Source organism: Pteropus vampyrus, unplaced genomic scaffold (genome assembly GCF_000151845.1).
Source record: "Pteropus vampyrus isolate Shadow unplaced genomic scaffold, Pvam_2.0 Scaffold43, whole genome shotgun sequence".
Lineage (NCBI taxonomy): Eukaryota > Metazoa > Chordata > Mammalia > Chiroptera > Pteropodidae > Pteropus > Pteropus vampyrus.
The window spans coordinates 10,525,356-10,549,688 of NW_011888824.1; the positions used below are offsets into that span (position 1 = coordinate 10,525,356).

Below are 24,333 nucleotides of genomic sequence, written 5' to 3' on the forward strand. Positions count from 1 at the left end.
TGTAAGTATCACCTTTTTGGAGCAATACGTGATATGGTGACATTTTGTTACTACAAAAACAAACACCTCATTTGAAATGTGAGAATGTAATTTGATACGTGTTTGATTAAAAGTGAATAAATATGCATATAAAGCACCTTCACTAAATGATTTCTGTATAACATAAAAGGAAAAACATTTTATGAATAGAAAAATATTGAGAGGCAGTTAGGGTGCCTCAGAGGTAGACAAAAATCAGATATGTTTTTGCATACCTTAAGGAAAGCTGCTTATGGAATTAGTTCTTATTTGTAAGAAGCAGTAGAGTTAACTTTTGTCATAAGAATTTAGAATTCTAGAGCTAAATTTTATTTTGACATATATATGAAAATAAAAATAATGAAATAAAATCAATGTAATATTCTTTATGCCATGATTGAGATTTAAGAATGAAGACACACTTTGTATATTAAAGAGGATTATAACATCAAGAATAGAATAGAATTTAAACAAATTATAAAATTTACTGTGGCATCTTTATTTCTAAGCATTTCTTTCTTTTTCTTTTTTCCCCTTCTAAATACAAGAGAGGAAACTGAGGATTATAACTTGTTAAAAGTATAAGAGGTAGAATAAACACTCGTTTTATCAAATAACTCAAATGAGATATTTAGGAATATTTGTGTTGTTAAAATAACATCTATTTTTAAAGTGCTGCATTACTATTCTATAACTTTAGAATTTTACATGTGTTTTTGACAGGTGTTTTTAAATTTCAAAACATTGATATAGTACTGAATTTAATATAAGTAATTTATTAAAAACTCAGATTTTTTAAAGCAGTGTTTGTTAAAGTTGATTGGACTTTATAGAGAGGAAAAAAGTCTTCAAAAGCGTTTAAAATGGTTTTATTCAACTCTACTTTGTTAATATTCCCTGTAAGGAACCATGATGATAATATTAGAATAGTCATGCCAGTGATGTGCATGTCAGACAGTCACAGGACTGCTCGTAGTATTCTAGATGTAAGTAGCCCACTCGTGCCCTGTTTCTCAGTAGAGTAATAAATAATAAAATGAAGCCGTTGTTTTTGCATGGAGAAATCAAATTACCACTACCACCAAATATGGTGACATAATTGAAAGATATTTTAATTGGCAGAAATTCAGTTTTGAAAATAAAAGTGAAATAAAAGTGAAAGTTAAATTAAAATGACAAACAATATTGAGGATCAGGGCAACCTATATTACTTCAAAGTTAAGTCTTAGTCACCGAGTGGATAAGCATTTTTTTAGAAATTAAGCTTTTTGTCCTGTGAGCCATTTTATTATCTACTTTTGAACTGAAATTTACAATATGTAATTAATTCTTTTTTTAAAGTTCAATACGTTTGAATTACAGAAAGTAAGACTTACCAAAATCAGTGAAATCTATTTCTTACCTTGGCTGTTGTGATGATCACAAGATATAGAGTATTGTGAGTAGTATGGAGTCTTATCCACGTTTAGCTAGAAAGTTTTCTGTTAACAGATTTATGAGAACAATTGAAGCCTGTGGAGGAGAAAAAGTAAAGTGTTCTAGGGAGGTCTTATGATGTCACATAGGAGTTCTGAAGTTGTGATTGGTTAGCCTCATAGTCTTATCACACTCAAACATTTTAGAATGTCATTTATCTTTAGGTTTGGAAAGGTCATTAACCCTTTGTGTCTCATATTTGTTTTTAACTTTAAAAAGTATATGAGAGGGAAATGAAAAAAAAAGTGGTAGAAAGCTTTTTGAAAGCATCTTTGGGCTTAGAAATGATTGCATGCTGATGGTGATAATGTTGAAGTAAAATAGTTATAGTAATAGGAATTTTAATAGAGTGAGAGTAATAATACTGGCTTAGGCCAAACAACTCTTGTTGAGTTGCTGTTGCTGCTGTTGCTTTAATATTGCAGCTTCATAATGTTAGCTTCTAGCAAAACAAGAATTAAACATTTTCACAAAATCAAATTTTATACTTTTTTCTGTTTTATTTTGCTCTCTTTCCTCATACCTTTGTATGTATGGGGAGGGGAGTGTGTGTGAGAAAGCCAGGCTAATAACTGATTTTGGTTTTAAAAAATTAGCTTAAAAAATTACTTATCAAGTAAGAACTAATAAATAAATTTAATATATTTGTGTTTTCTTCAATTAGGGCTTTAATATATGTTTATAAACAGTAATTCTCATATTTAAACTGACTTACATAACCCCAAGAAAAGTCGTAATATATAAGTTTAAGTATTTAGGATTTTATAACAGCTTCATTAAATTACCATAAAATCTTACTAAAATTTTAATAAGCTGACACAATATCAAAAATAACTTTGTAGCAAAAGAGAAAGTCACAAATTCCTAATCAGTAGCATCTTAGTTAATGATACTTATTGACAAAAGGTGAGCATGTGTTACTTTGTGTAGTATTTATAAAAGGAAGGGCCTCATTTAATGCAGCAGTTGTATTCTTGGAAATTGCCATATAAGTAAAATGAGATGATAATTTGAACTTCCTAGAACAGTTCATCATATAGTAGAAGTAGGAAAATAATTCTTTTGAAAAGCCAGGCATCATTTTCCTGTTTTATTCTAATTTTTGTTTATGTTTTAGATTTACTTAAATCACCATACTTGCAAAGTCTAATTTTTAAATCTCTTCAATAATTCTGGAAGAACTGTTTGTTAATATTTAATTTTCTTATAGCAGATGAACGTGGCCTGCTTCACTTTCTTATGGGTAACTAAAATGTGTTGTAGTAGCTGCTTATGTGTCCTTAAATGGAAATGATTTTGGCTTCTTCCAAAGAAAGATAAAAATTATTCTCTAGAGCAAGGTTCTCATTATTTAAAGAATCACCTAAAACTAACAAAAAAAATATTCAGCAAAGACCATCTGTGAACATTGCTAAAGGAGAATCTACTTAAAAGTAAAACTCAAAATTAAAAATATTGTATGAATACTGTTTGACACTTGCTCAGTGCTCTGCAAGCATTTTTTTCTTTCAGTCCTTACATAATAAATATCTCTTATTATTGTCCTCAATTGCCAGTGATTGAAATACAAAACTTAGTCTTGAAATACAAACAAAAAGTGGTTTGTCGAAGATGACAGACACGTGCTAAGAGAGATGGAGGATTCACATCCAGATCTGTTTAGTTGTAATTTACTGATCGAATGGCATGTTGTGTGGGGGAAAAAAAAATCATAATTTGGATATAGATTTCATGGAGTAGTATACATCAACTAAGACATTTTGAAGTAGATGAATTATTGAAAACTTTTTATTTTTAGAAAGTCTGCTTTAAGTTGGTCAATTATACATTCATTTGAAAATGAAGCTTAGGAGATAGATCATTGTATCAGCACATCTAGTTTTAAGAAAATAGAATCAGTAATAGTTGGATAAACTAAGAAACTGCCATAGACTGAATAAAATATGGCATATATATCTCACGTGTTGCTGTATTTACTTTAAAAGCCTACGTAAGTCTACGGCCATGCCACCCTGAACAAGCCCGATCCCGTCTGATCTCGGAAGCTAAGCAGAGTCAGGCCTGGTTAGTACTTGGATGGGAGACCACCTAGGAAGACCAAGTGCTGTAGGTGTAAAAAATAAAAAATAAGGGATTGTAAGCTGACAAGGTCCTTGCAATCTGTGAGGTCAACCAAGGGTTTCCTCGCCTAAAAAAAAAAGCCTACATAGGTGTATGTGCACACACACACATGCATCTTAGAAGGATACTAACAAACTGGATGTATCAGAGTTGGTAAATGGAAACAAAAATTTACTTTTCAGATTTATATAAGGGTGGGGAGCTTTAGTGTTTACCCTTTGCCTTTTGGTTAGCTTCTGATTATTATTATTCCAAATAGAGCTCTAGAACGTGTGTTGTATTTTAGTTTTAGCCTGATTCATCCTAAACAGAAAGTTGTTTAATAGGAACATTGGTGAGCTACAGTATAATTAAAAATTCCACAACTAGGGGCCGGAAATTGTTTTTAGAGGTGCATTGTCAGAATCTTCATTTTGAGTCAGACTACATAATTTGAATCCATTTTTGGTCACATGGCCATGTACAGCTTGGATAAGCTGCCTTGTCTGTGGAGGGTTTAATGAGATGAAGTATGTGTAGTGACTGTCAGAGATCCTGCAACACAGTGTCCATTTAGCGTTAGTAGTTATTTTCTCTTTTCCTTTGTTTCTTAACCTGCAGTGCATGGGTAGTGTTCAATGGTCTTGAACTTGGATAGCAAAAAAATTACATCTTTATTTTTACTGAACTCTAAGAGATTTAACATTTCTGCAGTTTTGGCAATAGACTACAAACTACAGAAGTGTTAGTACATTTAATTGTCACTAAAGCAATCTCAGATAATTTCATATATTGTAGTTGTTGCAGCTAGCTTGAAGTACTATTTATATGCATCACTACTTTGAAATTACCATAAATAGACCTGCCTTTAACACATTATTCTTTAATGTGTTAAAGAAGCACAAATATTATATCACGAATTTGTTTTTTAAAATAATTATTTCAATGTAATTCATTTTCTAGTTCTGTGCATCTTATTTTTTTTTAAGTTTTATTTTGAATTTAAGTTTTAAATTTACAGAATTATTGCAAATATAGTACAGAGAGTTCCTGTATACCCCATACCTAGTTTCCCCTGTTGTTAACATATCCTACATTAGTATGGTACAGTTTTCACAACAGTTGCACAGATGTTGATAGACTATTTTAACTCAAACCCATACTTTATTCAGATTTCCTCAGTTTTCCCTAGACCTTATTCTTTTCTAGGATTCTGTCTAGGATACCAGATTACATTTAGTAGTCATGTCTCTTTTAGTCCCCTTGATTGTGACAATTTCTCAAACTTTCCTATTTTTTATACTCCAACCATTTTTAAAGAGTCCTGGTCAGCTATTTTGTGTTCTCCAGTTGGGATTTTTCTGATATTTTTCTCATGGTTAGAGTGGTTAATGTGTTTTTGAGAGGAAGCCCAGGGAAGTGAAGCGCCATTTCATCCCATAACAGATGCATTTACTGTCATACTGTCAGTATGGCATCACTGTTGTTAAACTCGATTGGCTGAAGTGTAACGTCCATCGGTTTTCTCCATCGTAAAGTTACTCTTCTCTCCTTCCTACTGGACTTTTCAGAAGAAAGTCACTATGCACAGCCCACACTTGTGTTTCACTACCTTAATATTGGAATGTCTATAAAAATTATTTGGAATCCTATGTATTTTCTGTATATAAAAACATTCTGAGAACAGATCAGTGCGCTTTAGCAATCTGCCAGAAAAGTTCATGGCAGAAAAAGGTAAGAATTCCTAAGTCTACGGCCATGCCACCCTAAACAAGCCCGATCCCATCTGATCTCGGCAGCTAAGCAGGGTTGGGCCTGATTAGTACTTGGATGGGAGACCACCTAGGAAGACCAGGTGCTATAAAAAATAAAAAATAAGGGATTGTAAGCTGACAAGGTCAACCAAGGTTGCCCTGCCTAAAAAAATAAATAAATAAAAAATAAAAAAATAAAAAGTTCCTGTGTTCAAGGATGTTTCTGTGGTTGCACAGGGTGGCTCTTCTTTTTGAAAGAGGAGGACTGAGTTCTCAAACAGACTAAAATCCAGACTTCTTAGTTTGCTTTTTTAGGCCCTGTCTTTCTAGCTTCATCTCTTATCACATTCTTTTGTATTCTGTACTCTGGCCCTGTACAACTGCCAGTGACTCTCTGAACAGACTATTGTTCTATTTTAAGCCTCTCTACTTTTTTTGGGAATGTCCTTACCAACCTTTATGCCCATCAAAGTGCTGTTTCAAGTTTACATCTGCTGTGTAGCTCTCCCTGCCTTATGTCAAACAATTTTGCATTACCTGTATTATCATTTGTTTCTTTTTATTGTATTTATTGGTGTACATGCCTAGACTAGACTGCAGGCTCCTTGAGAGCTGATCCAGTAACTCATATTTATAGCGCTATTTATTCTTTATAGTATTGTTTCCTAGTATGGAACCTGACTCATAGTAATTCTTAAGTACTGATTGAATACTGATTAGATGACAGAATAAAGGGGGAACTAGGAAAGATTGTAAGGTTGGTAGCAAATGAGTGATTCTGCAGAAGTAAGTGTTGGGATAATCATAAAATCCTTCTTAATTTTAAGATTGTTGGGGAAAAGGAGAATGCAAATGATTGGGAGATTAGGGATAAAAGTAGACTAACTGAGAACATAACTTTTTTTCTCATCATTCAAAAATATTTTAAATAAGTTTGGAGGATAAGAGTGAAGGAATGCCAAATCATAAGCGCACACTCCCTAAACTAAGCCTTTTAAAAGCTTAAAAATAAATTTTTTCCTTTCCTCATTGGATTTGTAATGAACCATAGTACTTATATACTCTTAACATTGCATGACTTGCATTCATTTATATAGTTACTTATATTATATTTTATATTAATAGTAGTTTTTTAAATTTTCAGTAATAAGCACCTCTAGGGCTATCACCTAAAATGAAAGCCAGGATGTTAATAATAACATATCTAACCACATGTTCTTGCCTTGTTTCTCCTATGCTCCCCACCTAAGCAAATGATTATTCTGCATCCTGGGTTCATTTCTTTCCGTTGGTTTTTATATAGTTTTGTGGCTCTTAAAAAGATATATTACTTAAATGTATTTTTTATTTTATTTAACTTTATGTAAAGAAAATCATGATGCATGTAACCTTTTAAACTTCAATTTGTAGTTGTGTGTCAGAGGCAAAAGAAGCTTCAAGGTAGACTAGTTTTTATGGAAACTTTTAACAAAAAGTTAATTTAAGCAGTAATGAAATTAAAACATTTTAATACTTAGACAAATATATAATGCAGTAAAATGCAAGCTTTGAATAAATTTTTTGATATACACTATACATCAAAGATAGGAGCTTTTAAAATTAGACCCTCTAGATACTTAGGAGGAAGAGTTTACCTAACCCTTGAGGATATTGTACTATTAAAAGTTTGAGAATTACTGCCTTAAATTTTAAAGCTACCTAAGGAAGGAGTAATCAAAACAAACAAAAAAACTGAGCAAAAATGAGAATGAGAATGTAGTCTAAGACTGAAAGGATGGAGACATACCTAAAGGTAATAGAGAAGAGAGAATAGCAGTTATTTGTCATGTGTGTGGGGAGAGGAGACCTGAAGTGACCCATAAAATATTAAAGTAACCTATAAGACTTAAGGTCACTTTTAGAGTTGACATGCCAGATATTTGAAGGCCTAAATATTTTTCATAAATGTCTGAACTCTGGACAGACTTTCCTTATTAAAAATTCCAATTAGCAATGGGAAAGACTTTGGCCTGAAAAGAGTCCAGTTAGTTTGAGAGAAGGGCTCATATAGTTTTTTATGATTTTTGGAAAATTTACAAAACACTCTCTGAATGATAGAAATGTCCTCTGTGGCTTCAAATAACTGTCTATCACTAGAGACACACGAAATATGCAAATGAAACATTTAACATTTGGAAGTTAACCACTAGTGCAAGATAACACCAGGAAGCGAGGAAATTCAGGATTGAGAGTCAAATTAGCACATAGGAAGAAGCAATATGATTTCTTAGAGAACTGCATATTTTATACAAAAGAAGCTGACAAAACTAAAGCCAAAGTAAAATGGAATATCACACATACACCATCACTACCACCACAAAAACGTAACAACAACAACAACCTTCAGGTCTCCAGATACTTGCTTGAAAATCCTGTAGATCATGATGCTATTCCACTGTTAGAAAGATTTCAATTCATTTCAATGATTTGTAGTTTTCCCCCACACATTAAGTTCATTTTCTTTGTGCTTGGCACTCTAGCCCCTGAGCCTCTTGCATTCTCAGTCTTTGTGGTGGCATCATTTATTTTGTCATCCAAAATGGAAACTTGAGACTCTTCTTGTTTCTGTCTTAGGCCAGACTCCCCATTCACTAAGAAATCAAGTACATACAGATTACCAAATATAAATGTGTTCTTATAGCCTCATCAGCTCTCCTCTGAACTTTTATAGAGCCTATTAACTAACTGATCTTTCTACCTTCTGTCTTGACCCTCCCCTATTCAGTCTTTACCCTGATAGCCAGTTGCTTCCTCAAGTGCAAATTTGTTACTCACATACTGAGAACTTTTCTTTATATCAACATCTCCTTCAAGGTTAAAAACCCAAACTTTTATGATATCTTGATCTGACATTGTTATCTATTCCCACCATAATTGATTTGACAACTCTGCCATTGTATATGTTATTTCTTCTATCTGGAGTCTATTTCTTACTATCTTTTTCCTCTGGAATGCCCTGATTGTTCAAAAAAAACCTGGTTTACTGGGTGCCAGACACCCTACTAAAAAAACAGTATTGTCCTTGTCTTTATGTATCTTACATTTTTAAAAGCTTAAAAAAGAAACGAGTGCTATATGTTCATTGAATAATTTTTACTTATTAATATTTTGGGCATTTTCAATGTGATTATATATTAAAATACAATAAATTAAAAATTTTAGCATATAAATATGCCATAATTTATCAAATTAGTCTCTTAATGGATATTAGGTGATTTATAATTTTTGCCATTATAAACCATAAAAAATAGCACTGATGAATATCTGTGTAAATAAATATCTCTCTTTGTCTTTGCTAGTCTCTTGGCTCTGGAAACTTGTTATAACTCAATGTTAGTTTATTCAAGGATGATCAAGCTCTTAAATAAATTTGATTTGTATTTGAATTTCAATTTAATAATTTTCAAAAGTTTGGTAATAATTTTCAAAAGTTTTTTATATTGATAAATGTCTTTGAGAAAATGATCTAAAAATAGTTTTTCATGGTGAAGATTAGATGGAAACTAGTAAACATCCAGAGTGATGTGACTGGATCACCCTAGCAACTGAAGGAGTCACACTTGTGGTTTAGATCTGAACTGTGCTCCTGCAGAAAAGATGGGGGAGATTACCTTAATTTAGGTCTGAGCTTTTAATATAAAGACTTTGATAATATTTATCAGTATTTAAGATAAGTCCTTGATTGCCTCAGGTGAGACCCTCTAAAACTTAATAGCTTTGTCCTTCATTTACACACTTAGCCTTCTTTATAGTTTATAGAACAAAAGTGTACCTACTCTTGATTTTTCAGCATAGACACATTCTTGAAGAGGTTATGTAAAATAGATTTTGATATGTGGAATTCATGTTTACCTTATCAAGCAAGAGATGTATCATGTCTTAGTGGAAAAGATTAATAAGCTTAACTTCTTAATGTGTAAACATTGTAACCTTTTATCAGCAGTTTAATGTATCGAGAGTTGTACATAGTTTTGATATATCTCTGTGAATCTGTACTTTCTCCTTAACTCATCTTCAGATTAAAAACTTATAAAGCATAGCAGAAGTACATGAACATATCATCATCTGCTGTTTTCATTTGCCCTTGAGTTGGTCAAAGGTGGGTGGTGAGTGGGTTCTAGGGCCAGCTCTAGCCATTAGTAGGATCAGGAGGATACTTTTAAAAGTTGTTTATTAGGCTTCTCTGTTAATGTATTTATTTTTGTAGCTTTATTGTTTAGTTGGGCTATGGATATCTGAAGAGTTAATTCTTGACGCCAGCATTAATATATTGATTTTTAAAAATAAAACTTGAAAATAAAATATCTAAAAATTCAATATTTGGATAATTATGAATCTGTGTAATGAAAGTTAGAGAATCGGAAAGTGCTGGAGACTTCACAGCTCTAAATTAGGACACAGGATGGCCACCCATGACTGTCTTCCAAATTTATCTATAAAACACAAACTAAAATTAGTTATGTAGATTACTCTCAGAGATTCTCTGGGTCTGAAAGAAATGAAGCTAGATCTTCAGGGCTAGAAAGAATGATTTTTATTCAGATGTAAGTTCGTGGACTGTTCTTGGTAGCTAAGTTTTATTCCGTTTGTTTTATAAGTAAAATTCATGATTAACTTTAAATTTGAAGACTTAAGCTTTTTTTGTTTAATCTTCTAATTGATTTGCTCCACAATCTTGGATATACCATTTCCTCCCTTCACTTTTGCATTATGACTATAATGAGATCATATTTAATGCATGGATCATTCCTTTGTTGGCATTTTAAAAAATATATGGTAATACTACCCAGATTGGATGTAAATCAGACTGATTTTTGAGAGGAAAAATGTTCCTCAAAACAAAAAAATTAAAATTAATAGCAAATAGTTGTTTAGCATGGTAGAAATCAATAATATTTTGAGGGTTCTTTTTATTTTCCTGCACATGCATTTTTAAGATATAAAATATAGGTATATATTCCTCTTATTAGTTTCTTTTTCTTTTTTTTTCCTGGGGTCTTTTACCCTTGAAGTAATTTGATATATTTGTGTTGTTATTTCAGTAAAGCATATTAGGATGACAAGGTTAGCATTATAGAGTTAGTAATAAAGACAAATGGAAGAAAGTGATATTAAAAATTCAGTTCTTCTATGATATAAATTTCAAGATTCAAGAGATAGACTTCAGTTTATAATAGGTCATTCTGAGAAAGATTACAGATAGAATGTGTTTATGTGATTTTTTTATTTTGTTAATTACATGGGCTTAGTTAAGATAGGGATTTTTTAAATTAAATGTATGTTTTTTAAAAAAATAATAACATATGTATGATACAGATTTTAAGTGCAATTCTCTTTAGTTATCATATAATCTATGCTTTTCCTTCTCTTATTGAATAAAAGGTCTTTAAATTTAGGTTTTTTTCATTTTCATTATTGAGCTTTGTGAATTTATTTTTGGGTGAGGCATCATGATTCTTTTACCAAAAAGCACTTATAGAATATCTCTGCAGATAGGCTATTCCAGGAAACCAGAGAAAGATTTGCTGTGTTAACTGACATGTTGTGAGTGATGAATGAGCTAAGGAACAAAGGCAAGTGAAGGAGAGATAATAAACTTGAAGAATTGCAGAGGTTGTATTCCAGTTAAGTGTCGTAGCAGTAGGTTATCTAAATTTAACAGTATTTGTCTAAGAGGAGGCCAAAGAATTTTGAGCTATTTTCAGCTGCAAATAGTAAGCTTATTTTAGAGGTGTGTTTGACCATTAAGTGACATACTTTGGCAACTTTTCATATCATCTGGGTCTCATCTAAGTAGCGTGTATTTGGGCTTGTTGTAGATGCCCACTGTCCCTATTCAAACATGAGAATGGAATTTGCTATTTACAATAACAAGTCCCTGTATATATGTTATGAGTCTGTAAATCCGGATGGTTGGAGTCTAGATACAGAAGAATTATGATTCTTCGTGCCTAGTAAACTACTGTTTTCTTCTCTAAACCATATTGCAACAATGTATTATATGCATTTTTAGGTAAAACATCTTAATGAAGAAATTCCCTCTCTACTTGAGTTTGGTAACCACAAATACATATGAAAACCACAAATAATTGTAAAAAGTGTCCTTGTTTCGCCTGTACAGATTTGAAAATGTTCGTTACTTTGATGATATTCTTTCTTTCTTCAAATTAACTAACAGAGTTACATGCTTTTATAATATCTTTTATATTTCATGTTCATGTGTAGTTAAGATTTTGTTATTCACAAGCTATAAATATACATTATGTATTCATAAGTTTAAGCTATCATGTTCTCGATTATTTATATTGGCTACAGTCAAGTAAAAACATGACTGACTACTTGAAATTCTAAATAGAATAGCATAACAACAGTAATTTTCTATTTTATCGATGTGAATTTTGAAACTTGTTTTTCTAGAAATACTTAAAGATCTCTTCAGTGTCTTATTCAACTTCTATCAAAACAGTGCCTGTTTTTGGGGGGGGAATGTTGTCAAAATGTGTGTTTTACTACCAGTATATAATTGCCACAAAATGATATGCTTCTCATGACCAGTTATGATTTTAATGAAAAGAAATTCTTAATTGTTTTCTATTTATATACACAGATAAAAAATATAAAGAATTGAATATAAATTTTTTTCTTTTACATATTACGAAGCAATATTAAGCCTTCTATCTTAATAGAGAACTGCTTTGTTTTCCTAAAGTAGAGCATTGACAACTCTTAAGAACCAGCTTGTAGGTCGTTGTAGGTGAGGAAAAATAATTTTCCCTCTACCCTTCTGAGCTCTTAGCTGAGATACCTGTGATAAAAGATAGATTAACAAGAGAAGAACAAGAAGTTTATTAACATGTGTATATCATGTACATGTGGAAGATACCCAGAGAAAAAAGAACTCAAAGAGATGTCTTTAGAATTAGGATTAAAAACCATTTTAATAAGGAAAGGGATGGGAGGATGTAGGCTTCAAAGGGTAGAGTAAATGATTTTTAGGAAAGATGAATGGAAAGAAAAGATGGGAGATATGGTAATGCCTGAGAAAGTTTGTTTTGGTGTGATATCTGCTTATAGTCGCCTCTCCTATTATAAGGGTCATTCTTCCCTGATTGATGAAACTTGGAGGGAGGGCATTTGTGACAATTGAGTTCCTTTTGGAGGACCTGTCTTTAGGCAGATGAGAGGAGTTCAGAAAAGGCTCTCCCTGCATTTGCTGTTTTTCAAGTGCTTACAGCTCAAAATAATCTGTCAAAGCAGCGTATTTTGGAGTGGCATGTCCTGAACTCCCACAGCCATATTTTGAGGTGGTGTATTCTGCTATACTTCATTTATCAACTCCGTTCTTACATTCTTGGCATATTTACTTCATCTGCTCTTTTATCTCTTATTTGCAGATTTAGGATGGTACAAAGTGATGAAGAGATATGAAATTATAGCCAGGATAGTTTATTGTATCATCTACAGTGAACCTTTGAGTACTTAAGTATTCTGTAGCTGACAAGGCCTTCATTTCCCCTCAGTCCTACTGTAAGGTAAAGAGAAAAATAGTGTAGGCATTCCGTATGGTTACTATATATTTTGTTTTTGTTAAGGTCTAACATATACACAGTAAAGTACATAACTGTTAGTCTTCAGTGTAGTAATAGCTCCATTCTATTTAATAAAGTGTGTATCTTTATAATTACCACTCAAGTCAAAATGTAAAAAGTTTCCAATGTGCAATAAATTTGACTTGGTGCCTCTTTTCTTTCTATATGGCAAAACCCCATACCCCACCTGTTTCTACTATTCTGACTTTTATCATCATTGAATATGTATGGCTCTTTGTTTGGATTCTTTTGTTTAACATGATGTCTCTGAATCTCATCCATGTTGTTGAGTATAATACTAATTCTGTTTCATGGCTGTGTAGTATTCTGTTATAAACATATACCACAATTAATTATCCCTTCCTTTGCTGATAACACATTTGGGTTGTTTCAAATTTATTGTGACAAGTTTTTTTGCTTCTGGTGTTGTTGAATGGCATATATGTAAGTATTTACCTAAAATTACTTTTAGAAAACTCAATTTTATTGATATATTATTTATAAAGAAAATATACTTTTCCGTTGGTAATAGTCAGAATTATTAAGATATAACTTACATACAGTAAAGTTTAACTTTTAAAAATGTATAATTTGAGTTTTTAAAAATGTATCTTGACATGTATGCCACACTAGTCATGTTGTACCAAATTTCTGTCACCCCCAAAAGTTACCTTTCCCTTTTGGTGGTTAACCCCCTGTCCCAACCCTGGCAACCACTGATCTGATGATTCCTGTCTCTATAGTTTTGCTCTTTCCAGGTATAGTATGAATAGAATCAGACAGTATATATCCTTTTGAGTATGGCTTCTTTTACTTAGCATGATGTTGTTGCATGTGTCATTTTTTTTTTTTTCCAGAGTATTGCATTTTATGGCTGTAGCACTTTTTTTTTTTTTAAATACAAAGTAAAATAGTTCTCTTTATTGCAGGACTTCTCAGAGCCTTAACTGTTGGCATACATTTTGAATCATTAAGAAGGAGGTACAGATAACAGAATTCATTATTTTAATTCCCCATTTAATTAAGCTTTGCCCCTTTTTCTGAAATTCATTTGACCAAGTGAAATAAGTTAGACAGAGAAAAACAAATACTGTTTGATGTCACTTAGATGTAGAATCTCAAAAAGCTAAACTTGTAGAAACAGAGACTAGATTGATGGTTACCAGAGGCTAGGGTGTGGGGAAATGGGGAGATGTTGGTTAAAGGATACAAATTTCCAGTTATAAATTCTGGGAATATAATGTACAACAAGGTGATTATAGTTTATAATACTGTATTATGTACTTGAAAGTTGCTAAGAGAGTAGATCTTAAATGTTCTCACCACAAAAAAGAAATGGTAATTACATGACATGATAGAGGTATTAGCTAACGCTGTTGTAACCATTTTACACTGTATAAGTGTATCAAATCAACACATTGTACACCCTAAATTTACATAATGTTATAAATCATTTATAACTCTATAAAGGTGGAGAGAAAAAGGGCAATGAGAGGAATTCTTGTGATGGAAATATTTTCTATCTTGACCGTATCCATGCCAGTACTCTGGTTGTGATATCGTACTATTGTTTTGTAAGACATCACCATTGAGGAAGCTGGGTAGAATATACATGGGATCTCATTGCATTATTTCCTAGAACTGCATGTGAATCTACAATTATATCAAAATAAAAAAGTTTAATTAAAAAATAAGACAATCTATTGGCCTATTTGTGTAGGCTTATTTGTGGATTTTTATTCTTTTCCATTAGTCTATCTTTATGTCAATACCATATTCTCATGAATACTGTAGCTTTATAATAAGTCTTGAAATCAGTAGTATAAGTTTTTTACATTTCCATAGAAATTTTAGAATCAACTTGTCAACTTCTAAAAACACCTGCTGGGATTTTAATTGAGATTGTGTTTAATCTACTACAGATCAGTACAGGGACAATTGACATTTTAATACTGAAGTATATCAGTACTTTTTTTTTAAGAAAAAGATTTTCTGTAATTTCTTAGTGCGGTTTTACATTTTTCAGTGTATAGATCTTGCATATAATTTGTTAAATTTTTATCCCTAAATTTTTCATGTTTTTTGGATATAAATGATATTAATTTTTAAAATGTCCAATTTCTATCTGCTAATACATAGAATTATTATTTTTATGTTAACCGAATTGTGTGACCTTGCTAAAAGTCATTTATTCTAGTAGTTTGCTTATTAGTCAGTGTGGTGAGTTGCCTTGATTTTCAAATGTCAACTTGCATTCCTAGGATAAACCTCAGGCTGTGTTATCCTATATGTGTTTCTGTGTCTGGATTTGATTTTATTTGAATTTCTTAATGATGTTTATATCAGTGTTCATGAGAGATGATGATGGTCTGTAGTTTTCTCTTTGGTACTGTTTTTTGTCTGGTTTTGGTATCGGAGTAATAATGCTGACTTCATAAAATGAGTTGGGAAATGTTACCTTTTCTGAGTTTGTGGAAGATTGGTGTTAATTCTTTAAACATTTGGTAGAATTCTACAGTGAAACAATTTCGGCCTAGATATTTTTTTAAACTACAAATTCAGTTACTCAGATAGTTAATAGGGCTATTCAAATGATCTATTTCATATTGGATGAATTTTAGTAGTTTGTACTTTTTGAGAAGTTGGTACAGTGTTCCAAGTCGAATTTATGTGTGTAGTTGTTTCTAATAATTCTCATTTTGCCTTTATAATATCTCTAAGGTCTGTAGTAATATTTTCTGTTTCATTCCTAATATTGGTAAATTACATCTTCTCCCTTTTTGCCCCTCAGTCTAGCTAGAGGTTTGTTTATTTCTTTTCCCAAAGAACTAGCTCCTTCCGCCCCATTGATTTTTCTCTAGTTGTTTTTGTTTAAACCTCGTTGACTTCTTTTCTTAGCCTTATTTTCTTCTTTTTGTTTACATTGGGGTATATTTTCTAGTTGCTAAAGATAAGAGTTTAGATTATTGATTTAAGACCGTTCCTCTTTTCTAATATAATTAGAAAATTCCCCTCTGTACTGCAAATTTTGATATATTTTGTTTCCTTTAGTCAATCCATGTATTATTTAGAAGTGTGATGGTTAAATTTAATTAATCCAAAAATGGTAGTATTATTTTAACTTGAATTTCTGTACCTGATTTAAAATGCATTATTGTTTTAAATAGTTGAATTACAACATGCTCTATTATTATTCAAGTTCTGCCTTACTACTTTTCTCAAATTTTTTCTTCTTTCACTGTCTTTCCTTTAAATTTAGGTAGGAACTACTTACAAAATCAGTACCTAAATTAAGGAATAGATTAATTTTTTCCAATCTTATGATTATTCACATATTTTATCTCAAGTTCATTTTGAAAGTTGATATTTTCTTATGAAGTCCATTTCATCTAAAATTTTAGTTATTGATATGCTGTATATCATAACACAATTTTAAAGTGTGCTTTGTGTGCGTGCGCATGTGTGCGTGTGTGTGTGTGTGTGTGTGTGTGTGTGGTTGTGTGTGTATACACAGAGAGAGAGGAAGAGGGAGAAAGAGAAAGATTCTTTTACAAACTACTCAACTTCAATGTTGGGAAAATAGCCATAGACATTATGTAAAAGGATGAATATAGGTGGCTATATTCCAATAAAATTTTACTTGTGGACCCTGATTTTTAAATTTCATTTAATTTTCATGTGTCATAAAATTTTTTAAATTAATCTTAACTGTTAAAAAATACAAAATCTATTTTTAGTTTGCAAGCCATAGAAAAATAGATGGTGAATGGATTTGCCAACCCCTCTTCTACCTGATTTTTTATTTCATAAAGGCATACTAAAGTCTTCGCTATGATTATGGATTCATTTGTTTCCCTTTTATTTTTAATAGTTTTTCTTAATGCTTTTTGGGTGGGAGGCGTGCTAAATTTTATGATATCCAAGAATGATATCGCCACTCCTGCTTGTTTTGTTCATGTTAGCCAGCATTGTGTAAGGGCGTAGTGGGCAAACTATAACTCCTGATCCACAATAAAACAAAAGAAAGCATTGACATATTGGGCTTTTCAATAACTTTTAGTGGAAGGTTTTAAGGCAGTTGACTTGGCTACCCTCCTTTTTTCCATTTGTTAATGTTCCAAAGCTAAGATAGTGCCATCTAGAAGTGTAAAGTGTACACTTATGTGTACTTTTGGTTCATGTTGTGTCACTCTTGGAGGGAAAATGCCTTTTCCCCCATCTGCTTTTGGGTGCAAGGATTGGAACCTAATAGATAATTGATACAAGTAAGATTTTGTAAGTTCTCTTCAGCCTACCAAATGCATAATTAAGAGAGGGCAATTCATTTTATAAATAACAGGGAGGAAGCCTTTAACATTTGCTAAAACATTTAATTGGCAGTTTTTGAAGAACAACCTCTGTGAGATTGTAATGTGGAAATGTGAGGAAGAACCAATTTGAACATAAACTAATACCCTTCTCACTGGTCAACCCTTGTGTTAGAACTTACAAAAGATAAATAGTTCCAGGCTAGGTAACTGATTTTTCCCATGTGTAGACAAAACAATCCTGTGCTGTTTCTGCAGATTTTCTTTTAGCCTTATCAAGACTGGAGCCTGAACTGCTGTAAGTTATAATAAAAATAAATTTTCATCAATTGTTCTTTCTCTATACGTTTTTAGTAGTGTAGCAGTGTTTATATTGTATGCCAAATCATAATGTACGGTGTCTTGCTAGGTACTTCAAATTATATTCTCTAACTTCATTTAATATTCATATACTGTGGATTCATTATAAAAGCCTTAGAAGGTTAAATGTCTCCATAATTGTCCATTTTAGTGATAGGCAGATGTAAACAAGTATTTAAAATTACTTTTAAGTCCACCTGTAGCATTTGTTTTTTCTGTTAGGTTTCTTTCTCCTTTTTAAACTACTTTTATGAATCAAGGTTGAAGTTTAGTAATAAAGACTGTCATGCTACTGGTTTGATACTTCTTTGCATGTTGCATCTTAACTAAAAGGAAAGGGTTCCTTTTTTTTAACCCTGTTTACTCAGTTTTATAGATCAATTTTTATATATTTCGTTATTAAAAGGGTTTAGATCAAGGGAGCTCAAATCAGAAGAGTAAGTTCTTCTATTTTGTTTTACGTATATTCATAGAAGTATCTGGCAAGTACTTTAGCACACCATCCTGCCAATGGTTCGAGTGTTATAAACCAAGTAGCATTGTCATTTGCTTTTTTCTTGCAGAACTTTTTCCTTTTGTTTACTCCCTCTCTTTCTTGATGCCAAGAAGTATTACAAAAAAGAAAAGGCTTTTCCTTAGGAAGTTGTCAGCCATAGGAAAGTTTTTTAGCGAATGACATATGAAGAGTAGAATAGTTAAAGTCTTCTTGAGAAATCACTGCCTTTTTTACCCAGGCACTTGTCTTATTGAAATAGGCACAAGATGTATAAGGCAAACCATACCTTAAGATATTATGATATAGATGATTCCTGATGTGTAGTAATCAGAAATGGTGGAGCCTTTTTTGATCTTCAGAAGAGTAGACCATAGATCCTTAAGCTACCTTAGAAGTTTTTTTGTTAGGTGTGATAACAATATACAAAAACCAATATTTAAAATATCTCTCAACTGGTATCAGATATAAATTAATATGTAACTCAGTATGTAAACAAAATATATATTTACCTTTAGTCTTCAAATAAAATATTTAGGATTATAAATTATAGCATAAGTTGTTTGCCAAATCATTCTTATAATTCCAAAGTTTATGTTAAGTTTCGGAATTATTGTTAATGGTCTTTTGCTTAGCTTTTACTAATTTTAATCCCTGTTTGAGCTATAGGTCAACAAAATAAATTTCATGAAATTATTTACCCATTAAATTGAAAGTCATTAAGTAACATGGAGTTCAATAAGTAAAGGCTTTCTCTTAATATCAACAATATTGTTTATGGTGCTGAATATTCTCTTAGATTGTAAGAGCAATTAGTTTCAAAACTTTTTTCAGCCCTTGTGATATGAAATTTGGAATACCTTCTTAATAGGCCATAACAAGAAACAGTTTGACAGTGTGGTACCTAAGAGTGTGTGCTCTTTTGTTGGGCTGCTTGGGTTTGAATCCTAGCTCTGCCAACTAAATATAAGTTGGTAGGTAGTTTTGAGATGGAAGAATTTTAAGGGGCTAGTGCAGGAACCAGTCAGTCAGAAAGGATGCCATTTATGGGTGGAACAGGGTCCTGAGAGGGCCCCTTTTTATGTCAGGAAGTAACTCTTTATTTGGTGGCTGATGGAGAGAGTTGTGTGACCTGGGTAGTGAAGAGGACATATGGGGAGTTTGGGCAGGAGCTAGTTACCAACCACTAACATTAGTATTGTAACAACTAATATATCCTTATTGGCACATACTGGCTGAGTATCAGTCTGGGTTGTATGTTAGGCAAGGGAAAAATGAAATTTAGAGACAGGGTATCTGATTAACCTGTGCCTATAACACTCTATATCATTTGTACTCCAAATATCTGCCCATCTGACAGTTATGGTACCCTGTTATCACCTAGTTTCTTTTCATCTTAGTCTGTTCACCTTGTAGTGTCTTTCTCCTTCCTGAAACATCTCATCTAGTGTTACTTGACAATCTTCTTAATTTAAAGGATTAATCTAGGGCTAGTTAATGTCACATAATTAGTGGTTTATTCAGAGGTAGGTCTTGTCAGTAGCATCTTTGGAAAACAAAAGATAAAAATATCACTTCACTGTTGAATTCTTCTAAAGTTGCTTTGTGGTGTTTATATAGCATCATTTAGATTGTCAAGGAATTTATATTCTATTTGTTTACCAATGTATTAGTTTCCTAGAGCTTCCATAACAAAGAACACAAACTGGGTAGCTTAAACAACAAATTTATTGCCTCATAGTTCTGGAAGCTAGAAGTTTTAAATCAAGGTGTCAGTAGAGTTGGTTCTTCCTGAGGGCTGTGAAGAAGAATCTGTTTCAGGCCGAGTTTCTAGTGGTTTTCTGCTAATTTTTTGTGTTCCTTGACTTATAGATGCATCACTCCAATCTCTGCTTTCATCTTCATGTGGTGTTCTATGTATTTACACAGTCTTCCCTCTGTGCATGTCTGTGTTCTGATTTCCTCTTCTCATGGAAAACCAGTCATATTGATTAGGAACCACCCGAGTGATTTCATTTTAACTCAACTATATCTGCAAAGACCCTACCTTCCAAATAATGTTATATTCTGAGGTTCTAGGGGTTAGGACTTCAGCATATCTTTTTGAGGGGACACTGTTTAACCCATTAAAACCAATATTAAATTTTTGTCATTGATTCAATAATAGAAATTAAAGGATATCTGTCATACTGGTTTTTATTGTTGCTGATTTGTTTTAAATACCTGAAATTAAAAAAAAAAAAATTCTAAGCAGATTTTTTTCTAAATGATACAGTTTAAACTGGAGACCAGTAATCATCTAGATTAGCAGTCCCCAACAACCTATTTGGCACCAGGAACCAGTGCTCCTATGAGAATCTAATGCCTGATGAGCTGAGGTGGAACTGAGGCGGTGATGTTAGCTCTGGGAGCAGCTGCAAATACAGATGAAGCTTCATTCACTTTCCTGTTGCTCGCCTCCTGCTGTGTGGCCCAGTTCCTAACAGGCCACAGACCAGTACTGGTCCACGGCCTGGGGGTTGGGACTCCTGATCTAGATCATCTGCTTAATAGTCATATTTTCTATAGATATATTTACTATTTTGTGAAAACATTTCAACTTTTGAAATTTTATGAAATTAGATAATGATGTGATGAATGACAATTTGAAGTCTGAATACTATAGATACTGTTTTTATTACTTTGTGGAAACTCTTCTGGTAATGTTTGTCTAGCTTAGCCATGGTACATTCTTTTATTGTACTCCTTTCCTAGGAAATGATTAATCTCGTATTTCCAGAAAGCTTCCACAAGGTAATGAGAACAAGATCTTATGTATAGTATTATAATAAGCGCGGTTGAATGTTCTGTTGTCACTAATTCTTTATTAGACTTGTACATTTACTTTGGAACTACCTTGATATTTTTCAAGTTATGTTGTATTCACAAATGTGATTTCAGATTGTCTTTAAAAAAATTAAAGGGAGAGTGCTCTATTTTTTTAATGGAAATCATTGGGAAAATATTAGATGATACATAAATATTTCTTTTTGACACTTTTAATATACTAATAGTATAAACATGCTTGTGCAGGTTTTGACTGGATCATCTCGTCAAAGTTATTCACCTTCTGGCTATCAGGATTTCACGAAATGGGAATCAATGTTGAAAATAAAAGAAGGACTACTAAGGCAGAAAGAAATTGTAATTGATCGGTGAGTCTGTTTTTAAATTGCTAAATATTTCAGGCATACAGAAATGTAGATTAAAAAAACAAATACCTTTGTATCTACTATGTAGAATTGAAAAAATAGAACCTTGCAAATACATTGATGTGACATGTCTGTCCTTCACCTGTCTCAGTCCCTTTAAGCACCACTGTCAGAACTGAAGGTTGATTGTGCTGTTTGTCTGACTGTCTGTGTTCTGTCATCTTCCCATTTACATTAGAGTAACTCATAATTTGGAAACTCCTCTTCATCTTTCTTGTACATATAGCAAGTTAGTTGCAATGCTAATGAACTATCAAAGCTGCAAGATAGTGTCTTTGTATTTTATACTTGGGAACTACCAAATTAGAAAGCTACCTTAAAGTAATTTCCTTTAATGTATGTTAGATGTGAAGGCACAGAAAATATGAAAATCACGAATGTTTAAAATGAAATAATTTACAAATAATTATGGAAATTTTGAGAGACATTTTAATAATTGATGTGTTTTGAGTACCAAAACTCTAAAAAAAAATATTTTATACTTAATTGTCTCCTAATTATTTTGAGCAATAAGTCTTAATACTACTTAATTATATTATCTATCATATATATTGGTTCTACGTCATTATATATACTTTTGAGATAATTAAATGTGTTCTCTATCATGGTAATTGGGAAATAAAACTTCGAAGAGGTGTTTTTTCTTAATGCTGATTCCCACTTATTTTCATGTGCTTATATGGGATAAAGTAGTAGACATTTTAGCCTTAAAATTAAATCCTACTTCAAACCTTTAGATGTATGTATTAGTTGAAATTTTAAAAGACTTTGCTTAGAAATTGACCACAATTCAGCAAGACCTACTGGAATATAAATTAGAGCATAGACATCTGGGCTTTATTATTCTCTATGCTGCTCTCTGCTTTCTTGAATAGAGCCTGGCACATAGAATATGCTTAATGCTTGATACTTCTATACGTTATAAATAAATGAAGTTTTTAGACAATATTTTAATCGATTTTATGAAAAAGCTATTTAAAAATATTTGATATTTCTATTACAAGTGGATTTTATATATAAATAATTACAAACCCAGCCAGATATATATTTTGAACACTTATAATTTAATTCACTGTACATTCTTGAAATACTTTTATTTTTTAAAAATTTGTTTTTCAGTTATAGTTGACATATTAGTTTCAGGTGTACAACATGGTGATTAGACATATAGGTATATTAACAAAGTGATCACTCTGAGAAGGCTAGTATCCACCTGGAATCATATAGTTATTATAATATTATTGACTATATTTCCTATGCTGTACTTTTTTAAAACAGACCAAAATTTAAGACTTTTATTATATGAATATACTCTCCCTCAAACAATCAGAATCAATTGACTTTTATTACTTTTTGAACACCATTATAATTACCATTTTATTACGTATAAGCTAATAGGTGTCTAGTCCATTTGGGTTGCTGTAACAAAATACCATAGACCGGGTATTTGTTATTAAACAGCAGAATTTTTTACTCCTAGTTCTGGAGGCTGGAAACTCCAAGATCAAGGCAGGTTCATTGTCTGGCGAGAGCCAACTTCCTGGTTCATAGATGGCCATTTATCTGTAACCTTACATGGTAAAAAGGGCAAGGGAGCTGTCTGGGGCCTCTTTTATTAGGACATTAATTGCATTCGTGAGGGTTCTGCCCTCAGGACCTAATCACCTTCCAAAGGCCCCCACTTCCTTATATCATCTCATTGGGCGTTAGGATTTAATATATGAACTTTGGGGAGACACAGTCAGTCTATGGCAATAGGAAGTGCAGATAATTACTGACATAATCTATTAAAATATATATTCCTCAATTTTGCGTATTGTAGAGGGATACTAAGGAAATAATCCAAAATAATCCAAGTTGCTCAGTTTTCTGTTATGAATTTTAAGATTGATAATACTTTTAACTCATGTCAAATTATTAGAATACTAATAGTTCTTTTTTTAACTATCTCTTAGAAAAGTATATTTTTTATCATGTAACCTCAATTTATGTTTTGCAGGCAGAAGCAACAAATTACCCACCTACACGAGAGGATAAGGGATAATGAATTACGAGCACAACATGCTATGTTAGGACACTATGTAAATTGTGAGGATTCTTATATGGCTAGTTTGCAGGTAAGATTACAGAGGATTTTGTAGTTGTTTTATTAGTAAAGCATGTGTTAATTTTATAGTTAGCTTTTAAGATTAGGACTTTTTAAAATTAATAACCCATTTACATGGTTCATATTTATATGTGTAGTAAAAGATATCCAACTACTTTCTTTCATCTGCCGATTCCCCCCCCCCCCACCCCACCCCGCCCCCACACACAGGAACTATCAATTTCTAGTATATCCTTCCAGAGTTGATGTATATCACTAGCAGATATAAATGTATTTTATCCCCCTGCTTTCACAGAAAATATCAAAATACATACACTATTATCTAGCACCTTGCTTGCTTTTTTCCTTTTTATTATGTAAAATTGTATAAAATACAGTTACTATTTCCATATCATTACATAGACTATGGTCCTTTCTTTCGCTTTTACAACTGTTCGATTTCTCATTTTATGGAGATAGCATAATTTATTCAACCTGTTCCTACTCATCAAAATTTGGGCAGTTTCTAGTTTGGGGCTATTATAAATAATGTTATGAAGAATTACCTTTTATAAATATTCTTTTGCTCATATGCAAGTGCTTTCGTAAGTTAAATTCTCAGAAGTGAACTTTCTAGGTGTTTTATGAGTTGGTAATTTTTATCAATATCGTCAAATTCAGTAGAGCCTATTCTAATTTTTAAGTCCTACCAGCATTGTATAAGATTTGCCCTTACCAACTCATAGCCATGTAGCAGAGTGTGTTAAACATTTAAATTTATCCTTTTAGTAGATTTATATAAAGGATGAGGTGGGGAAGTTATCTCTGTATGTTTTTGTTTCCTTTTTTTTTTTTTTTTT

General features: G+C 32.1%; 1 protein-coding gene and 2 pseudogenes across 4 annotated transcripts in view; all 3 read left to right on the plus strand.

Moving 5' to 3' along the window:
• Positions 1-24,333, plus strand: part of CEP85L (centrosomal protein 85 like) — a 129,568-nt gene that overhangs the window by 60,593 nt on the left and 44,642 nt on the right. For all 4 annotated transcript variants that reach the window (XM_011358787.2, XM_011358785.2, XM_023529833.1 and 1 more), the window contains 2 exons: positions 21,209-21,330; positions 23,387-23,504. In XM_011358787.2, coding sequence (XP_011357089.1) covers positions 21,209-21,330; positions 23,387-23,504 — 240 coding nt within the window. The remainder of the gene's footprint in view (positions 1-21,208; positions 21,331-23,386; positions 23,505-24,333) is intronic.
• Positions 3,489-3,607, plus strand: LOC111738789 (annotated as a pseudogene).
• Positions 5,343-5,461, plus strand: LOC111738787 (annotated as a pseudogene).